This window comes from Branchiostoma lanceolatum, chromosome 5 (genome assembly GCF_035083965.1).
Source record: "Branchiostoma lanceolatum isolate klBraLanc5 chromosome 5, klBraLanc5.hap2, whole genome shotgun sequence".
NCBI lineage: Eukaryota > Metazoa > Chordata > Leptocardii > Amphioxiformes > Branchiostomatidae > Branchiostoma > Branchiostoma lanceolatum.
The window spans coordinates 234,738-255,525 of NC_089726.1; the positions used below are offsets into that span (position 1 = coordinate 234,738).

The 20,788-nt window shown below is 45.9% G+C and overlaps 1 protein-coding gene across 1 annotated transcript in view; it reads left to right on the forward strand.

Moving 5' to 3' along the window:
- Window positions 1-20,788, forward strand: part of LOC136434448 (uncharacterized) — a 68,469-nt gene that overhangs the window by 44,364 nt on the left and 3,317 nt on the right. The window contains exons 35-50 of the mRNA XM_066427250.1: window positions 453-631; window positions 970-1,121; window positions 1,352-1,441; window positions 2,287-2,486; window positions 2,710-2,872; window positions 3,296-3,359; window positions 4,758-4,844; window positions 12,127-12,264; window positions 13,287-13,394; window positions 13,963-14,454; window positions 15,051-15,150; window positions 15,290-15,446; window positions 15,840-15,940; window positions 16,314-16,462; window positions 17,287-17,400; window positions 20,053-20,109. Coding sequence (XP_066283347.1) covers window positions 453-631; window positions 970-1,121; window positions 1,352-1,441; window positions 2,287-2,486; window positions 2,710-2,872; window positions 3,296-3,359; window positions 4,758-4,844; window positions 12,127-12,264; window positions 13,287-13,394; window positions 13,963-14,454; window positions 15,051-15,150; window positions 15,290-15,446; window positions 15,840-15,940; window positions 16,314-16,462; window positions 17,287-17,400; window positions 20,053-20,109 — 2,351 coding nt within the window. The remainder of the gene's footprint in view (window positions 1-452; window positions 632-969; window positions 1,122-1,351; window positions 1,442-2,286; window positions 2,487-2,709; window positions 2,873-3,295; window positions 3,360-4,757; window positions 4,845-12,126; window positions 12,265-13,286; window positions 13,395-13,962; window positions 14,455-15,050; window positions 15,151-15,289; window positions 15,447-15,839; window positions 15,941-16,313; window positions 16,463-17,286; window positions 17,401-20,052; window positions 20,110-20,788) is intronic.

A 20,788-nucleotide genomic window follows, 5' to 3' on the forward strand; every position in this document is an offset into this window, starting at 1 on the left:
TAAGGTATTGCAGAGAGGCAGGAAACTGTAACTGCGTTCTAACTCCTGCGAGCTCACTGAGCAGGAATTGGTTAGAAACTACTGCCACTGGTTATCCTGCTGATGACTAGATAGGTGCTGCTGATGACTAGATAGGTGCTGCTGATGACTAGATAGGTGCTGCTGATGACTAGATAGGTGCTGCTGATGGCTAGATAGGTGCTGCTGATGGCGAGATAGGTGAAGCTGATGATTAGAATGGCACTGCCATTGGGTAGAATGGGGCTGCAGATAGATAGGGATGATTGGACGGAAGATGACTAGAATGGGGCTGCTGATGGGTAGAATGTTACGGATGACTAGAATGGTGCTGCTGATGGGTAGAATGATGACTAGCATGGTGTTCCCTGAATTACCAGTATCCTCTTCCCATGTTCCCTGTATGACCGGTACCCTCCGCCTGTTTTCCCCAGGTGCTGATCTGCGGGAGATCCAGAAGCAGCTGGAGCACCTGCCGGACCCGCAGGACCCGCAGCAGGCTGCAGACTTCCTGCAGCTGCGCAGGGACGTCATGTTCCTGGAGTTCGACGCGGCCATACGACACTGCATCCGCCACACCTTCCTGACAACAGGCAACACGGAGGCTTACAGGGTAACGCTTATTGATTGATATGACTTGTTAAGATATATTTCAGGCACTGTGCCACATGTTTTTTTTGTTTTTCTTGGAGACAAAGATTTCCTTGACTTTTCTATGTACAAAGAAAGATTCAAGACACCTTCTGCAAAGTCTTTGTAATAATGTAAATTCTTAAACTTAGTCTGAGGGTTTTATTCTTGTTTGATTTCTTATATTAAGTATTACTGGTATAATGCACACCATCAAGAAGTTAAGTATATACTGATGAAGTGCTGGCAGATAATCAGGTCTTGGTGCAGTAAATTCTGCATATTTAGTGTAACCATCAGTTGGTTACTTTCTCCTGACAGGCCGTCACAGACAACATGCAGTTTGGGCTGGGGAAGCTGAGCAGTGAGCTGCAGCCCAGCCTGTACAGCATGTCCCTCCCCCTGCCCCGCCCGCTGCAGGCCACGGACAGTCAGACTCAGGAGCTGTACCCATGGAGATCCTTCCAGCACAGGTAAGTACCACACAGTCACCTGTCTACTAGTTTACAGGTACACACCTGTCTATACAGGTTCGCTCCTTTCTATACAGGTACACATCTACCTCCATACAAGGTAAACCTGTCTGAACAAGTAATAACCACTTGACTAAGGCTTGTGGAGTTACATACTTGTAACTAAGTTGTAAGCAGTTGCTGTATCCTATGATGAAACCTTGACGTGTTATACATTCCTCTGGCTGCAGGTTCGGCCCGTTCCCGGGCATGTTCCCCCAGTGGCACCAGATCGAGCACAACATGCAGCTGTGTCTGGCAGGACTCACCGACGTCGACAGGTTAGATAACAATCATGGTCTTATGGTTCTAAACCAAAACCCTAAACCTACAGCCCTTACCATAACCCTAACCCCCAACCCTACAGCCCTTACCATAACCCTAACCCCCAACCCTACAGCCCTTACCATAACCCTAACCCTAACCCCCAACCCTACAGCCCTTACCATAACCCTAACCCCCAACCCTACAGCCCTTACCATAACCCTAACCCCCAACCCTACAGCCCTTACCATAACCCTAACCCTAACCCCCAACCCTACAGCCCTTACCATAACCCTAACCCTAACCCCCAACCCTACAGCCCTTACCCTAACCCTAACCCTAACCCTAAACCTACAGCCCTTACCCTAACCCTAACCCCCAACCCTACAGCCCTTACCATAACCCTAACCCTAACCCTAACCCCCAACCCTACAGCCCTTACCCTAACCCTAACCCCCAACCCTACAGCCCTTACCCTAACCCTAACCCCCAACCCTACAGCCCTTACCATAACCCTAACCCTAAACCTACAGCCCTTACCATAACCCTAACCCTAACCCCCAACCCTACAGCCCTTACCATAACCCTAACCCTAACCCCCAACCCTACAGCCCTTACCATAACCCTAACCCAACATGCAGCTGTGTCTGGCAGGACTCACCGACGTCGACAGGTCAGGCAGCAATCATGGTTCTAACACTAAACCCTATCACTAACCCGACAGGAGCTAATCGAGAGAGATCCTGGGTGTGTTGTAGCTAACATCATGTGTTGTAGCTGACATGGGTGTGTTGTAGCTGACATGGGTGTGTTGTAGCTGACGTGGGTGTGTTGTAGCTGACGTGGGTGTGTTGATGTCCAGGGCCGGAGCTAATGGAGAGATCCTGGGTGTGTCGCTGCTGATGGAGGACATCCTGGTGAGCGGGTCGCCCGGCGCCATCTCCATGGAGCGTGTGGAGGACTCGGACGATGAGGGTGACCCAGCCGGGAGGGGGGCGGAGAAGTCCCGACCCATGAGCAGCATCAGCGGCTACGCGCACTCCGTCAGGAGCCAGGCTCAAGGTGAGGCTACAGTGCATCTGCATGTCTCAATCTGCAGTTTGAATATTTCTTCTTAGCCCATCGGAGAAGGACTCAGAGATAAGATGTTTCAGGCATACCTGGGAATGTACAAATGTATTTGTGTAACAAGAAGGGGTAGCAAATCATGGGATATTTTGAAATTCTGTTCTACAGCTTGTATTTTGCACCCCTGATTCATGATTTTCCCCACCTTGCGTTCCAGAGAAGAAGCCGCTGTCTCGGCGGGAGAACCCGCTAGAGGCCCACCAGCTGCTCAAAGACTTTCTGTTGCTATGGAAACGGCTGGAGGCCTTCAAGCAGGAGTGGGGGGAGCGGAAACTGGCCGTGAGCAGCCTGGAGAACCCGCGGGACTACAGGACGTTCTGGTGGGTCAGGGGTTAGGGGTCAGGGTTCATACCCTGGAGAACCCGCGGGAGTACAGGACATTTTGGCAGGTCAGAGGTTAGGGGTCAGAACCCACTGGCAGGACTACCAGACATTATGGTGGGTTAGGGGTCAGAAACTGCGGGACTACAGGACATTGTGGCAGGTCATGGGTTAGGGGTCAGGGTTTACAGCCAGGAAAACATGCAGGACTATACAGAACATTCTGGTAGGTCACTGTGAAATAAGAGAGCAAAGAGAATGGAGTTAACTAAAGAAATGTTACAACTCTTGACCCAAGTTTGAATGTATGATTTATCAATCCCCTTTCTTTAGACCTACTGACTTTTGTGTGTTTGTTACAGTAACTGTAGATACCATGATCAGTTTATGAATGTGCTGAATCAGCCTTTTTCTTCCCCCAGTAAAATGTACAAAGCAGAGATTCACTACCCGGTGCTGAGGAGTCTGGCCAGGAGACTGGGGCAGGTCAGTACAGATCGTTTTGGGCCTGGGTTTTCTGGCAGAAAACATTTTCATAGTCACTTACAATCATTGCTCCTAGTGAATGAGTAGCCTGACGAATCGCGCTCCTACGGCCAGCCGGTCCAACCTCCGGCCGAGAGCTTGTGTAAATACAGGCTAAGTGAATGAGCTGCTGGTATCACGCACCTTACATTTACCATCACAGAACACATTCATAAACATCATATTGTTCAACCTTTGAGGCTTCTATCATTCTATTTCCCCATGCAGGGTGACGACTACGATGGAATGGAATTGTATTTGGAAACATTAAAATTTTGCTGATCCAGTGTGTTTGCATTAGACGGTGCTGATGTCGTGTGTGTTCCCCAGGGTGATGACTAGGATGGAATGGTGTCAGACGATGAACCACTGGTGTGAGTGTGTGTGTGAGAGAGATTGTGTGTATGATAATCTGTGCTGATATGTGTTATTGAGGTTCCGTGCATGTTCCCCATGCAGGGTGAAGACTACGATGGAATGGTGTCGGACGATGAACCACTGGTGTGAGTGTGTGTGTGAGAGAGATTTTGTGTATGATAATCTGTGCTGATATGTGTTATTAAGGTTCCGTGCATGTTCCCCATGCAGGGTGATGACTACGATGGAATGGTGTCGGACGATGAACCACTGGTGTGAGTGTGTGTGTGAGAGAGATTTTGTGTATGATAATCTGTGCTGATATGTGTTATTGAGATGTGCATGTTCCCCCTGCAGGGTGACGACTACGATGGAATGGTGTCAGACGATGAACCACTGGTGTGAGTGTGTGTGTGAGAGAGATTTTGTGTATGATAATCTGTGCTGATATGTGTTATTAAGGTTCCGTGCATGTTCCCCATGCAGGGTGATGACTACGATGGAATGGTGTCGGACGATGAACCACTGGTGTGAGTGTGTGTGTGAGAGAGATTTTGTGTATGATAATCTGTGCTGATATGTGTTATTAAGGTTCCGTGCATGTTCCCCATGCAGGGTGATGACTACGATGGAATGGTGTCGGACGATGAACCACTGGTGTGAGTGTGTGTATGAGAGAGATTTTGTGTATGATAATCTGTGCTGATATGTGTTATTAAGGTTCCGTGCATGTTGCCCATCCAGGGTGACGACTACGATGGAATGGTGTCGGACGATGAACCACTGGTGTGAGTGTGTGTATGAGAGAGATTGTGTGTATGATAATCTGTGCTGATATGTGTTATTAAGGTTCCGTGCATGTTGCCCATCCAGGGTGACGACTACGATGGAATGGTGTCGGACGATGAACCACTGGTGTGAGTGTGTGTATGAGAGAGATTGTGTGTATGATAATCTGTGCTGATATGTGTTATTAAGGTTCCGTGCATGTTGCCCATCCAGGGTGACGACTACGATGGAATGGTGTCGGACGATGAACCACTGGTGATGCCGAAGGGAGCGTCCGAGTTCGAGACCAGAGTGCAACAGGTACAGACAGTTGTCTGGAGTTATGATTTCATAGTGGGCCAGAGTGCAACAGGTACAAACAGTTGTCCACAGTTATGATTTCATAGTGGGTCAGAGTGCAACAGGTACAAACAGTTGTCTGGAGTTATGATTTCATAGTGGGCCAGAGTGCAACAGGTACAAACAGTTGTCTGGAGTTATGATTTCATAGTGGGCCAGAGTGCAACAGGTACAAACAGTTGTCTGGAGTTATGATTTCATAGTGGGCCAGAGTGCAACAGGTACAAACAGTTGTCTGGAGTTATGATTTCATAGTGGGTCAGAGTGCAACAGGTACAAACAGTTGTCTGGAGTTATGATTTCATAGTGGGCCAGAGTGCAACAGGTACAAACAGTTGTCTGGAGTTATGATTTCATAGTGGGCCAGAGTGCAACAGGTACAAACAGTTGTCTAGAGTTATGATTTCATAGTGGGCCAGAGTGCAACAGGTACAAACAGTTGTCTGGAGTTATGATTTCATAGTGGGTCAGAGTGCAACAGGTACAAACAGTTGTCTGGAGTTATGATTTCATAGTGGGCCAGAGTGCAACAGGTACAAACAGTTGTCTGGAGTTATGATTTCATAGTGGGTCAGAGTGCAACAGGTACAAACAGTTGTCTGGAGTTATGATTTCATAGTGGGCCAGAGTGCAACAGGTACAAACAGTTGTCTGGAGTTATGATTTCATAGTGGGTCAGAGTGCAACAGGTACAAACAGTTGTCTGGAGTTATGATTTCATAGTGGGCCAGAGTGCAACAGGTACAAACAGTTGTCTGGAGTTATGATTTCATAGTGGGTCAGAGTGCAACAGGTACAAACAGTTGTCTGGAGTTATGATTTCATAGTGGGCCAGAGTGCAACAGGTACAAACAGTTGTCCACAGTTATGATTTCATAGTGGGTCAGAGTGCAACAGGTACAAACAGTTGTCTGGAGTTATGATTTCATAGTGGGCCAGAGTGCAACAGGTACAAACAGTTGTCTGGAGTTATGATTTCATAGTGGGCCAGAGTGCAACAGGTACAAACAGTTGTCCACAGTTATGATTTCATAGTGGGTCAGAGTGCAACAGGTACAGACAGTTGTCTAGAGTTATGATTTCATAGTGGGCCAGAGTGCAACAGGTACAAACAGTTGTCCACAGTTATGATTTCATAGTGGGTCAGAGTGCAACAGGTACAAACAGTTGTCTGGAGTTATGATTTCATAGTGGGCCAGAGTGCAACAGGTACAAACAGTTGTCTGGAGTTATGATTTCATAGTGGGCCAGAGTGCAACAGGTACAAACAGTTGTCTGGAGTTATGATTTCATAGTGGGCCAGAGTGCAACAGGTACAAACAGTTGTCTGGAGTTATGATTTCATAGTGGGCCAGAGTGCAACAGGTACAAACAGTTGTCTGGAGTTATGATTTCATAGTGGGTCAGAGTGCAACAGGTACAAACAGTTGTCTGGAGTTATGATTTCATAGTGGGCCAGAGTGCAACAGGTACAGACAGTTGTCTGGGGTTATGATTTCATAGTGGACCAGAGTGCAACAGGTACAAACAGTTGTCTGGAGTTATGATTTCATAGTGGGCCAGAGTGCAACAGGTACAAACAGTTGTCTGGAGTTATGATTTCATAGTGGGTCAGAGTGCAACAGGTACAAACAGTTGTCTGGAGTTATGATTTCATAGTGGGCCAGAGTGCAACAGGTACAGACAGTTGTCTGGGGTTATGATTTCATAGTGGACCAGAGTGCAACAGGTACAAACAGTTGTCTGGAGTTATGATTTCATAGTGGGTCAGAGTGCAACAGGTACAAACAGTTGTCTGGAGTTATGATTTCATAGTGGGTCAGAGTGCAACAGGTACAGACAGTTGTCTAGAGTTATGATTTCATAGTGGGTCAGAGTGCAACAGGTACAGACAGTTGTCTGGAGTTATGATTTCATAGTGGGCCAGAGTGCAACAGGTACAGACAGTTGTCTGGGGTTATGATTTCATAGTGGACCAGAGTGCAACAGGTACAAACAGTTGTCTGGAGTTATGATTTCATAGTGGGCCAGAGTGCAACAGGTACAAACAGTTGTCTGGGGTTATGATTTCATAGTGGGCCAGAGTGCAACAGGTACAAACAGTTGTCCACAGTTATGATTTCATAGTGGGTCAGAGTGCAACAGGTACAAACAGTTGTCTGGAGTTATGATTTCATAGTGGGTCAGAGTGCAACAGGTACAGACAGTTGTCTAGAGTTATGATTTCATAGTGGGCCAGAGTGCAACAGGTACAAACAGTTGTCCACAGTTATGATTTCATAGTGGGTCAGAGTGCAACAGGTACAAACAGTTGTCTGGAGTAATGATTTCATAGTGGGCCAGAGTGCAACAGGTACAAACAGTTGTCTGGAGTTATGATTTCATAGTGGGTCAGAGTGCAACAGGTACAGACAGTTGTCTAGAGTTATGATTTCATAGTGGGTCAGAGTGCAACAGGTACAGACAGTTGTCTGGAGTTATGATTTCATAGTGGGCCAGAGTGCAACAGGTACAGACAGTTGTCTGGGGTTATGATTTCATAGTGGACCAGAGTGCAACAGGTACAAACAGTTGTCTGGAGTTATGATTTCATAGTGGGCCAGAGTGCAACAGGTACAAACAGTTGTCTGGGGTTATGATTTCATAGTGGGCCAGAGTGCAACAGGTACAAACAGTTGTCTGGAGTTATGATTTCATAGTGGGCCAGAGTGCAACAGGTACAAACAGTTGTCTAGAGTTATGATTTCATAGTGGGTCAGAGTGCAACAGGTACAAACAGTTGTCTGGAGTTATGATTTCATAGTGGGCCAGAGTGCAACAGGTACAAACAGTTGTCTAGAGTTATGATTTCATAGTGGGTCAGAGTGCAACAGGTACAAACAGTTGTCTAGAGTTATGATTTCATAGTGGGCCAGAGTGCAACAGGTACAAACAGTTGTCTGGAGTTATGATTTCATAGTGGGTCAGAGTGCAACAGGTACAGACAGTTGTCTAGAGTTATGATTTCATAGTGGGTCAGAGTGCAACAGGTACAGACAGTTGTCTAGAGTTATGATTTCATAGTGGGCCAGAGTGCAACAGGTACAAACAGTTGTCTGGAGTTATGATTTCATAGTGGGCCAGAGTGCAACAGGTACAAACAGTTGTCTAGAGTTATGATTTCATAGTGGGTCAGAGTGCAACAGGTACAAACAGTTGTCTGGAGTTATGATTTCATAGTGGGTCAGAGTGCAACAGGTACAGACAGTTGTCTAGAGTTATGATTTCATAGTGGGTCAGAGTGCAACAGGTACAGACAGTTGTCTAGAGTTATGATTTCATAGTGGGCCAGAGTGCAACAGGTACAAACAGTTGTCTGGAGTTATGATTTCATAGTGGGCCAGAGTGCAACAGGTACAGACAGTTGTCTGGAGTTATGATTTCATAGTGGGCCAGAGTGCAACAGGTACAGACAGTTGTCTAGAGTAATGATTTCATAGTGGGCCAGAGTGCAACAGGTACAAACAGTTGTCTGGAGTTATGATTTCATAGTGGGTCAGAGTGCAACAGGTACAGACAGTTGTCTGGAGTTATGATTTCATAGTGGGCCAGAGTGCAACAGGTACAAACAGTTGTCTGGAGTTATGATTTCATAGTGGGTCAGAGTGCAACAGGTACAAACAGTTGTCTGGAGTTATGATTTCATAGTGGGTCAGAGTGCAACAGGTACAGACAGTTGTCTGGAGTTATGATTTCATAGTGGACCAGAGTGCAACAGGTACAAACAGTTGTCTAGAGTTATGATTTCATAGTGGGCCAGAGTGCAACAGGTACAAACAGTTGTCTGGAGTTATGATTTCATGGTGGACCAGAGTGCAACAGGTACAAGCAGTTGTCTAGAGTTATGATTTCATAGTGGGCCAGAGTGCAACAGGTACAAACAGTTGTCTAGAGTAATGATTTCATAGTGGGCCAGAGTGCAACAGGTACAGACAGTTGTCTAGAGTTATGATTTCATAGTGGGCCAGAGTGCAACAGGTACAAACAGTTGTCTGGAGTTATGATTTTATGGTGGACCAGAGTGCAACAGGTACAAACAGTTGTCTAGAGTAATGATTTCATAGTGGGCCAGAGTGCAACAGGTACAGACAGTTGTCTAGAGTTATGATTTCATAGTGGGCCAGAGTGCAACAGGTACAAACAGTTGTCTGGAGTTATGATTTTATGGTGGACCAGAGTGCAACAGGTACAAACAGTTGTCTAGAGTAATGATTTCATAGTGGGCCAGAGTGCAACAGGTACAGACAGTTGTCTAGAGTAATGATTTCATAGTGGGCCAGAGTGCAACAGGTACAAACAGTTGTCTAGAGTTATGATTTCATAGTGGGCCAGAGTGCAACAGGTACAAACAGTTGTCTGGAGTTATGATTTCATAGTGGGCCAGAGTGCAACAGGTACAAACAGTTGTCTGGAGTTATGATTTCATGGTGGACCAGAGTGCAACAGGTACAAACAGTTGTCTGGAGTTATGATTTCATAGTGGGCCAGAGTGCAACAGGTACAAACAGTTGTCTGGAGTTATGATTTCATAGTGGGTCAGAGTGCAACAGGTACAAACAGTTGTCTGGAGTTATGATTTCATAGTGGGTCAGAGTGCAACAGGTACAAACAGTTGTCTAGAGTTATGATTTCATAGTGGGCCAGAGTGCAACAGGTACAAACAGTTGTCTGGAGTTATGATTTCATGGTGGACCAGAGTGCAACAGGTACAAACAGTTGTCTGGAGTTATGATTTCATGGTGGACCAGAGTGCAACAGGTACAAACAGTTGTCTGGAGTTATGATTTCATAGTGGGCCAGAGTGCAACAGGTACAGACAGTTGTCTAGAGTTATGATTTCATAGTGGGCCAGAGTGCAGCAGGTACAAACAGTTGTCTAGAGTAATGATTTCATAGTGGACCAGAGTGCAACAGGTACAGACAGTTGTCTGGGGTTATGATTTCATAGTGGGCCAGAGTGCAACAGGTACAAACAGTTGTCTAGAGTTATGATTTCATAGTGGGCCAGAGTGCAACAGGTACAGACAGTTGTCTGGAGTTATGATTTCATAGTGGGCCAGAGTGCAACAGGTACAGACAGTTGTCTAGAGTAATGATTTCATAGTGGGCCAGAGTGCAACAGGTACAAACAGTTGTCTGGGGTTATGATTTCATAGTGGGCCAGAGTGCAACAGGTACAGACAGTTGTCTGGAGTTATGATTTCATAGTGGGCCAGAGTGCAACAGGTACAAACAGTTGTCTGGAGTTATGATTTCATAGTGGGCCAGAGTGCAACAGGTACAAACAGTTGTCTAGAGTTATGATTTCATAGTGGGTCAGAGTGCAACAGGTACAAACAGTTGTCTAGAGTTATGATTTCATAGTGGGCCAGAGTGCAACAGGTACAGACAGTTGTCTGGAGTTATGATTTCATAGTGGGCCAGAGTGCAACAGGTACAGACAGTTGTCTAGAGTTATGATTTCATAGTGGGCCAGAGTGCAACAGGTACAAACAGTTGTCTGGGGTTATGATTTCATAGTGGGCCAGAGTGCAACAGGTACAGACAGTTGTCTAGAGTTATGATTTCATAGTGGGCCAGAGTGCAACAGGTACAAACAGTTGTCTGGAGTTATGATTTCATAGTGGGCCAGAGTGCAACAGGTACAGACAGTTGTCTGGAGTTATGATTTCATAGTGGGCCAGAGTGCAACAGGTACAAACAGTTGTCTGGAGTTATGATTTCATAGTGGGCCAGAGTGCAACAGGTACAAACAGTTGTCTGGAGTTATGATTTCATAGTGGGCCAGAGTGCAACAGGTACAGACAGTTGTCTGGAGTTATGATTTCATAGTGGGTCAGAGTGCAACAGGTACAAACAGTTGTCTGGAGTTATGATTTCATAGTGGGCCAGAGTGCAACAGGTACAAACAGTTGTCTGGAGTTATGATTTCATAGTGGGTCAGAGTGCAACAGGTACAAACAGTTGTCTAGAGTTATGATTTCATAGTGGGCCAGAGTGCAACAGGTACAAACAGTTGTCCACAGTTATGATTTCATAGTGGGCCAGAGTGCAACAGGTACAAACAGTTGTCTAGAGTAATGATTTCATAGTGGGCCAGAGTGCAACAGGTACAAACAGTTGTCTGGAGTTATGATTTCATAGTGGGCCAGAGTGCAACAGGTACAGACAGTTGTCTGGGGTTATGATTTCATAGTGGACCAGAGTGCAACAGGTAGTACAAACAGTTGTCTGGGGTTATGATATCATAGTGGGCCAGAGTGCAACAGGTACAAACAGTTGTCTGGAGTTATGATTTCATAGTGGGCCAGAGTGCAACAGGTACAAACAGTTGTCTAGAGTTATGATTTCATAGTGGGCCAGAGTGCAACAGGTACAAACAGTTGTCTGGAGTTATGATTTCATAGTGGGCCAGAGTGCAACAGGTACAAACAGTTGTCTGGAGTTATGATTTCATAGTGGACCAGAGTGCAACAGGTACAAACAGTTGTCTGGAGTTATGATTTCATAGTGGGCCAGAGTGCAACAGGTACAGACAGTTGTCTGGGGTTATGATTTCATAGTGGACCAGAGTGCAACAGGTACAAACAGTTGTCTGGAGTTATGATTTCATAGTGGGCCAGAGTGCAACAGGTACAGACAGTTGTCTGGGGTTATGACTTCATAGTGGGTGGTGAGCGAGAACAGACGGTACTTGTACATGATGCACCCTTGAGGTGTACCCTGTTTCTGCATTTGGCAGATCAGTCCTAGAATGTCCCTAAATGAGTCTGATGTGCTTTGTTTCAGTTGTGGACAATTTTGACAGCTGAATTCAGCTACATGTATAGCTCTGCATGTGACATTAAAAAGCTCCTGCTGGCCAAAGTAATTCGTCCCTAGGAAGTGAAGTGTTGTTTTTGACTTGTCTGTCTGTGTGTTTCTGTAATTCCCAATTTTTTGTCATGGGCAACACCTCATATGGTTAGGAAGCAGCATGGGTATGAGGGGGTGAAGTCTGCCATCTCCACTGATCTCAGCTGTTCCCCTTCAGCTGGGTATGAGGGGGTGAAGTCTGCCATCTCCACTGATCTCAGCTGTTCCCCTTCAGCTGGGTATGAGGGGGTGAAGTCTGCCATCTCCACTGATCTCAGCTGTTCCCCTTCAGCTGGGTATGAGGGGGTGAAGTCTGCCATCTCCACTGATCTCAGCTGTTTCCCTCCAGCTGCTGAAACTGCTGGACAACCTGGAGTGTCACATGATCTACGAGGTGCGCAAGAAGATCTCCAAGGAGCACGGGCTGGTTCTGAACGAGCGGGGACGGGAAGAGACAGCCCTGCCGACGGACCTCTGGAAAAGGCCGGTAGGTTTCACACGTCAGACATGCACAGTCACATAATGTACACACAGACAGTCAGACATGCACACATACGCGGCAAACACACACGGCATATCCCGTCCACGGGCTGGTTCTGAACGAGCGGGGACGAGAGGAGACGGCACTGCCAACGGACCTCTGGAAACGGCCGGTAAGTTTCATACTTCAGATATGCACACACACACAGTCACACAATCATGTACACACACACACACATGTACACACACACACATGTACACACACACACATGTACACACACACACATGTACACACACACACACACAAGGCATACACACACGGCATATCCCGTCCACGGACTGGTTCTGAACGAGCGGGGACGAGAGGAGACGGCACTGCCAACGGACCTCTGGAAACGGCCGGTAGGTTTCATCACGCACACATGTACATCAGACAGGCATTTGCAACAGACATGCACTTGCACACTCTGTTTCAAGTTGACCTGTTGTCAGATTTTTACTTTGGAAATCTTTACTAATCAGATCTTTACTAATGTTGGAGAAACTAACCGGTACTTGAACTCCTGCATTCCATACATGACCCGCCTTATCAACAAGTATGATCAGTGACTTGTTTCTTTCCTGTAAATGTGTCAAACCTTGTATGTAACAAGATACACTTATTTTAAATATGCCAGTTTTAAGGTCTTAAGAATACGCATGATATCGGACAGTATTGCGCCGTCTATTTTGATTGACTAATTGATTGATATGTTTGTAAATTGACTGACTGATTGATTGATATATTTGTAAATTGGTTTTAATTCAGTGGCAACACTGCGATTTCCAATAAAGTTATCTTGTATCTTGTATCTTGTATCTTGAGAAACAAGGAGTTGGTTTGTAGTTGAGGCTTGTGTTTATTGTTTATTGTTTGAAAACCTCCATTAGTGAAAGTACAATGCATAATGATACTTCACTACTCTTGCTTGAGTCCTTAAAATTATGCATACACATGACATACAAATTACATTGTGTGTTTTGATTTAGGCTATGAAGGAGAGTTTCACCATCGCTAAGCCGCACCTGGTGGAGGACTTTGCCCAGACCCTGATGTCGGACTGTCAGGAAAACGGAACCTCCATAACCTTCTCCAAGGTCAGGGTCACCTTTGTTGTTGGATCCACAGAATGATTAGTACATGACGATAAAGCACAGTTGGAGACACAAACTTCTCTCTGTAGTGTTGCGCCGTGTGCAGATACAGTAGTTAGGAACGAAGCTTCAACACCACTGGAAATACTCCATAGAAAAGTTATTCAAGCAACTTGGTATGTTTTGTAAATGATCAGATATTTCAGACACTGGATACTGCCTGAAACAATTGCTTAAGAGAACCTTTTGTATTGAGTATCACATCACCTGGATGTCTAACCTTCATACATGAACCACTCAAAATAAATGGCAATTCTGTAATCAAGCATAACATTAGAAACTGCGATCCTGCACTAAGACTGGGCTGTGATCTGCCAAATAACAGTTCCCCAAGCAACTGGATGTCCTTTTGGAAACGTTTCAGGTTGCATCCACTACCTTTCATCGGTGACGCCGAGTAAGATCTGTAGATCAGCAGGTTTTAAACCACAAACTAGAAGTTGGTATAAAAATGAAATGAAGACAGTTTTAGATAGTCCAGTAGGAAACTGATCTGTGGTCTGTTTGACAGGAGCATCTTCAGACCTGCCTGTCGCAGCTGGCCTCGGCCGTTATGGGGCGGGAGAGAACCACCTACGAGAGCTACACCATGTTCTACGAGAACCTGCTGAGGCAGTACCACCAGCTGATGTACCAGAAGGAACAGGTAGGGGGCACTGCTGTACAGTACCATCAGCTGATGTACCAGAAGGAACAGGTAGGGGGCACTGCTGTACTGTACCACCAGCTGATGTACCAGAAGGAACAGGTAGGGGGCACTGCTGTACAGTACCATCAGCTGATGTACCAGAAGGAACAGGTAGGGGGCACTGCTGTACTGTACCACCAGCTGATGTACCAGAAGGAACAGGTAGGGGGCACTGCTGTACTGTACCACCAGCTGATGTACCAGAAAGAACAGGTAGGGGGCACTGCTGTACTGTACCACCAGCTGATGTACCAGAAGGAACAGGTAGGGGGCACTGCTGTACTGTACCACCAGCTGATGTACCAGAAGGAACAGGTAGGGGGCACTGCTGTACTGTAATCAGCTGATGTACCAGAAAGAACAGGTAGGAGGCACTGCTGTACTGTACCATCAGCTGATATACCAAAAGGAACAGGTAGGGGGCACTGCTGTACAGTACCACCAGTTGATGTACCAGAAGGAACAGGTAGGGGGCACTGCTGTACAGTACCATCAGCTGATGTACCAGAAGGAACAGGTAGGGGGCACTGCTGTACAGTACCATCAGCTGATGTACCAGAAGGAACAGGTAGGGGGCACTGCTGTACAGTACCACCAGCTGATGTACCAAAGGAACAGGTAGGGGGCACTGCTGTACTGTACCATCAGCTGATGTACCAGAAAGAACAGGTAGGGGGCACTGCTGTACTGTACCATCAGCTGATGTACCAGAAGGAACAGGTAGGGGGCACTGCTGTACTGTACCATCAGCTGATGTACCAGAAAGAACAGGTAGGGGGCACTGCTGTACTGTAGGGTAGTTATCTCTTACCTAGAAGTCATTGTACTGTAGTTCTGCTAAGTTTTATCCACAGAATGGCAACTTTTATGGACCTAAATCTAAACACTTATTTCTTTCTCTCAACCTCCAGGAGCTGAAGCACAGCAGTTCTGGCTCAGGAGAGCCCCCTAGTGACACCCTGGTGGAAGTGCAGTGTCAGCTGGCAGACAGATATGGGGAGCTGATCCTGGGTAAGTACTGAACAACAGCGCCCCCTACTGATCCTGGGTAAGGCTGCATCTCCACATGATCTGATTGAATCAACCAAAAACTATATCAGATTTTTTACATCTTTGTTCTCTTGATCATAACTGACTTCTGCCCTTGCAGAGATCACTGCCCTGCGTGCCAAGGTCGCGGAGATGCGAGAGATGACCTTCACACAGGAGCGCGACATCCGCGAGCAGGTCAAGTGCGAGTACGACGAGCTGGTGGAGGACCTCTTCTCCTCGCAGTTCGAACTCATGAAGAAGTTCGACGACTTCAGGTGAATAACGCAGAGCCTACAGCCTGCTGAGGTAGCCACTTGGGACCAAACTTGCACTGGTTTCTGGGTTAGGTGGCAGGGAGAAGGTTAATAAGTTTGACTCTGCTCGGACTGCTCCTTAACCTTCAGCCTGCTAACCACCTGGCACCAACCCTGTTCTGGTTAGTGAGTTAGGCAGCAGGGCCAGGATTAAGATGTTTAAAGACTTTAATTAGAAGGATGTCTCATCCTTTTGAGGTTTGAAGGTTTACTTAGTGTAGCAGAATTTCTTCTGAATCAATATAATTTTTGACCTTCATAATGTTAGAAGAGCCTTGTATAGTGTATTTTGTCATAGGATGAAAATTCTGATAATCCTAACCCCAAACTCCCCCCCCCCCCCCCCCCCAACAGGCTGAACCTCCATGACATCGTGTGTGAGAAGGTGGCTGAGACCAGGTTTGAGGCCGACGACGCCATCTCCAAACTCAAGCAGAGGGAAGGAGGCGTGCCAGGTACTGCACAGTAGACTTCACAGACACACACACACACACATACATACACTCCGACACACACAGGCACTCTCGGTATACACTCTCTCTCTGTTCCTTTGTACTTCCCATACCTCAGTCACAGCTAACAACAGAGAATGTATGGCTGCCAGGAAAACTTGGCTCCGACTGCTCTGTTTTCATGTTAACATTACGTGCAGCATCATTGTTTGCAATCCCAGAACTGACCGATCGCTTCCTTGCGGCCAGAATACTTGTAACTTAAGCTGGGGGTCAGAACTGCCGCGGCCAAACAGGAGGAAATGTTGACATAATGAGCAGAATGATATTTGGATACCTGAGAAGCAACCAGCTGCCTTGCTTTGTCCTGTTGCAGAGGACGAGATCCGGGCGCGGAACATGCGCCGCGCGGCGGAACTCCGGGCGCTCCAGCACGAGAACAGCCAGCTGAGCCGCGTCCTCTCCAAGAGCAAGGCCATGGTCATGTGGAAATCCACCAAGATCAAGGGCGACTTCCACAAGTCTGTGAGTAGGGGGTTAGGGGTCAGGGGTTAGGGGTCAAGCCATGGTCATGTGGAAATCCACCAAGATCAAGGGCGACTTCCACAAGTCTGTGAGTAGGGGTTCAGGGGTTAGGGGTCAAGCCATGGTCATGTGGAAATCCACCAAGATCAAGGGTGACTTCCACAAGTCTGTGAGTAGGGGTTAGAGGTCAGGCCATGGTCATGTGGAAATCCACCAAGATCAAGGGCGACTTCCACAAGTCTGTGAGTAGGGGTCAGGGGTTAGGGGTCAAGCCATGGTCATGTGGAAATCCACCAAGATCAAGGGCGACTTCCACAAGTCTGTGAGTAGGGGTCAGGGGTTAGGGGTCAAGCCATGGTCATGTGGAAATCCACCAAGATCAAGGGCAACTTCCACCAGTCTGAGTGGGGGGTTAGGGGTCAAGGGTTAGGTATCAGGGGTTAGGAGTCAGGCCATGGTCATGTGGAAATCCACCAAGATCAAGGGCGACTTCAACAAGTCTGTGAGTAGGGGGTCAGGGGTCAAGGGTTGGGGTCAGGGAGTAGGGTCAGGGGCTAAGGGCTAGGGGTTTGAGGTCAGTACTGGTTGTAATCTAAGATCATACCCCCAGGGTATTCTTTGGGCAAGGGGTGTAGACTAGAGAATGCCCGGGTATACTTGGGCAGGGCTAGATTCCAGGCTGATACACTGGTAAGGATTAGAACTTGTACTTCATAGGTAAGAGTCGAGTTCAGGTTGAACATTGCTGATCATTTTTTTTAGTTTTCAAACCGCGTTATACTTTGTATGAAGCCTTTAGGGACTAATTTCTGTCTTTGTTGCAGATCTCGGAGCTGCAGAAGGAGGTTTCCCGGAACAAGAAGGAATGTCTTCAGATCCGGATGAACGCCGAGGAGGAGGTTATTCTACTCCGGCAGCAGCAACTCGCACTACGCAAAGTACGTAACTTCTCATAACAAACAAACAAACAAACAAACAAACAAACGGTATGATCTTTCTCCGGCAGCAGCAACTCGCACTACGCAAAGTACGTAACTTCTCATAACAAACAAACAAACAAACAAACAAACAAACAGGGTATGATCTTCCTCAGGCAGCAGCAACTCGCACTGCGCAAAGTACGTACATGTATCTTCTCATAACAAACAAACAAACAAACAAACAAACAAACGGTATGATCTTTCTCCGGCAGCAGCAACTTGCACTACGCAAAGTACGTACATGTATCTTCTCATAACAAACAAACAAACAAACAAACAAACAGGGTATGATCTTTCTCCGGCAGCAGCAACTCGCACTGCGCACAGTACGTACATGTATCTTCTCATAACAAACAAACAAACAAACAAACAAACAGGGTATGATCTTTCTCCGGCAGCAGCAACTCGCGCTGCGCAAAGTACGTACATGTACCTTCTCATAACAAACAAACAAACAGGGTATGATCTTTCTCCGGCAGCAGCAACTCGCACTACGCAAAGTACGTACATGTAACTTCTCATAACAAACAAACAAACAAACAGGGTATGATCTTTCTCCGGCAGCAGCAACTCGCACTACGCAAAGTACGTACATGTATCCTCTCATAACAAACAAACAAACAAACAAACAAACAGGGTATGATCTTTCTCCGGCAGCAGCAACTCGCACTGCGCAAAGTACGTACATGTATCTTCTCATAACAAACAAACAAACAAACAAACAAACAGGGTATGATCTTTCTCCGGCAGCAGCAGCTCGCACTACGCAAAGTACGTACATGTATCTTCTCATAACAAACAAACAAACAAACAAACAAACAGGGTATGATCTTTCTCCGGCAGCAGCAGCTCGCACTACGCAAAGTACGTACATGTATCTCCTCATAACAAACAAACAAACAGGGTATGATCTTTCTCCGGCAGCAGCAACTCGCACTACGCAAAGTACGTACATGTAACTTCTCATAATTAACAAACAAACAAACAAACAGGGTATGATCTTTCTCCGGCAGCAGCAACTCGCACTACGCAAAGTACGTACATGTATCTCCTCATAACAAACAAACAAACAGGGTATGATCTTTCTCCGGCAGCAGCAACTCGCACTACGCAAAGTACGTACATGTAACTTCTCATAATTAACAAACAAACAAACAAACAGGGTATGATCTTTCTCCGGCAGCAGCAGCTGGCACTTCGTAAGGCAGGCATCTCTCTCCTCATAGTGTATAAACAAACGAACGGTATCATCTTACTCTGGCCACAGAAGCTCCCATCACAAGAGACACTCATTCAAACTTATAATCTAATGAGAAATCTGAAGAATTCCAGTCCAAGTTTTCACCATTTTTCACCTGCCACCTGTGATATTTAATGGCAAAATTAAATAGACTTTTGTATGACCTTGTTATTGCCTTTCCTGTTATGTGACCTTTGTTGTTGTGTGACCTTGTCTTGACTTTGCTGTTATATGACCTTGTCTTGACCCTACCTGTTGTATGACCTTGTCTTGACCCTACCTGTTGTGTGACCTTGTCTTGACCTTACTTGTTGATTTATGACCTTGTCCTGCCCATTGTCTTGACCTTGCCGTGCTGTCCTGCTGTGTAACTGTTTGTGTCCTTGGGAACTTTAGGCTTGGAATTTCAAGGTGTCTGCTGTAAAGGCAAGTTGCACTAGACTCTGTCCTAGATTCATCTAGACCAGCAAGTTGTTGTTGCACTAGACTCTGTCCTGGTATCCTGTAGACTGGCAATTTGCCAGATGTTGTGCTAGACTCTGTCCGTCTCCTCTAGACTAGCAAGTTGATGTTGCACTAGACTCTGTCCGTCTCCTCTAGACTAGCAAGTTGTTGTTGCACTAGACTCTGTCCTGGTATCCTGTAGACTAGCAAGTCGTTGTTGCACTAGACTCTGTCCGTCTCCTCTAGACTAGCAAGTTGATGTTGCACTAGACTCTGTCCTGGTATCCTGTAGACTAGCAAGTTGTTGCTGTGCTAGACTCTGTCCCAGTCTCCTCTAGACTAGCAATTAAGATGTTGCTGTGCTAGACTTTTTCAGGGTTTCAGATAGACTAGCAAGATGTTGTTAATGTACTACTAGCCTTTGTCCCAGTTTCTTGTAGACTAGCAAGATGTTGCAGCTGTTCTGGAATATCTAGCTTGTAAAATGACCCAGCAGAGAGGTACTTATAGGATGTAAACCAGCAGAAATGTGTGTGAAATGTGCTAGTAGGTTTCCCAGGTTGGCAGTAATAGTGACTGTTACAATTGCAGGGTGTGCTAGTTAGGCCCTAGCTATGATGTCAGTGTGGTTTAAGCTAGAAGTAGAACCTAGCTAGGATGTTAGGATATGTGCTAGCTATAACCATGACGGCTGTCTGTTGGCAGAACTTTGACTTTGACACGACCTCACAAATGTTTTTGACAAATCCCCTCAAGCTTCAAATCGTGTCCAGGCAGCATCTTCTAAAGTATTACATTGATTTCTTAGGAGTTTCATAAAATGTACTGGACTATTTACTCGCCCTGCCAGTTTATTCTTGTGACACTGAACTAAGTCTTCATTTTCGTGCCAGAAAGACGCTGACAAGGTGACTTTTTTGTTCCAGGCGCTCCAACAGTCTGAGCAGGAATACCTGGCCATCAAGAAGAAGGTGGAACAGGAGGTACGGCCTGCTGTTGTTGCTGTTGTTGTTGTTGTTGTGTAATGTATGTTGTTTATGAAAGGACTGTTGATTGTTATTTACAGCGGAACTGTACTGTAACTGTGCAGTTATACATGTAGGTTACGGGGGATATATTGTTCTTCGTTATTCATTATCAAGGCAAACTATTGTATAGTTTCATATCAGGTCAGTACTAGTAAGTCACTGAATAACAAGATTCTTTGTACACTACCAACTGTTTTATTCACAGTCACCAAATGTTTCAGTGACCGTTTGTCACCTTCCTCAGGGCAATTCTAACTGGTTAACATTGCACTGCAGCACAGGTGTCGCTGCTTACCCAAACTTAAATATGCAAAGTGAACCAGTCAGAACTGCCCTTAGAAAGGTGACAGACGGTCACCGAAACATTGGTGTGAATAAAACGGGTGCACAATGAATATTGTTATTCAGCAAAGTAATTCTTCATAATTAAGGCAAACTCTTATTGTTGTTTTGTTGTTCCTTATTAAGGCAATGTTGTTTGTTGTTCCTTATTAAGGCAATGTTGTTTGTTGTTCCTTATTAAGGCATTGTTGTTTGTTGTTCCTTATTAAGGCATTGTTGTTTGTTGTTCCTTATTAAGGCAATGTTGTTTGTTGTTCCTTATTAAGGCATTGTTGTTTGTTGTTCCTTATTA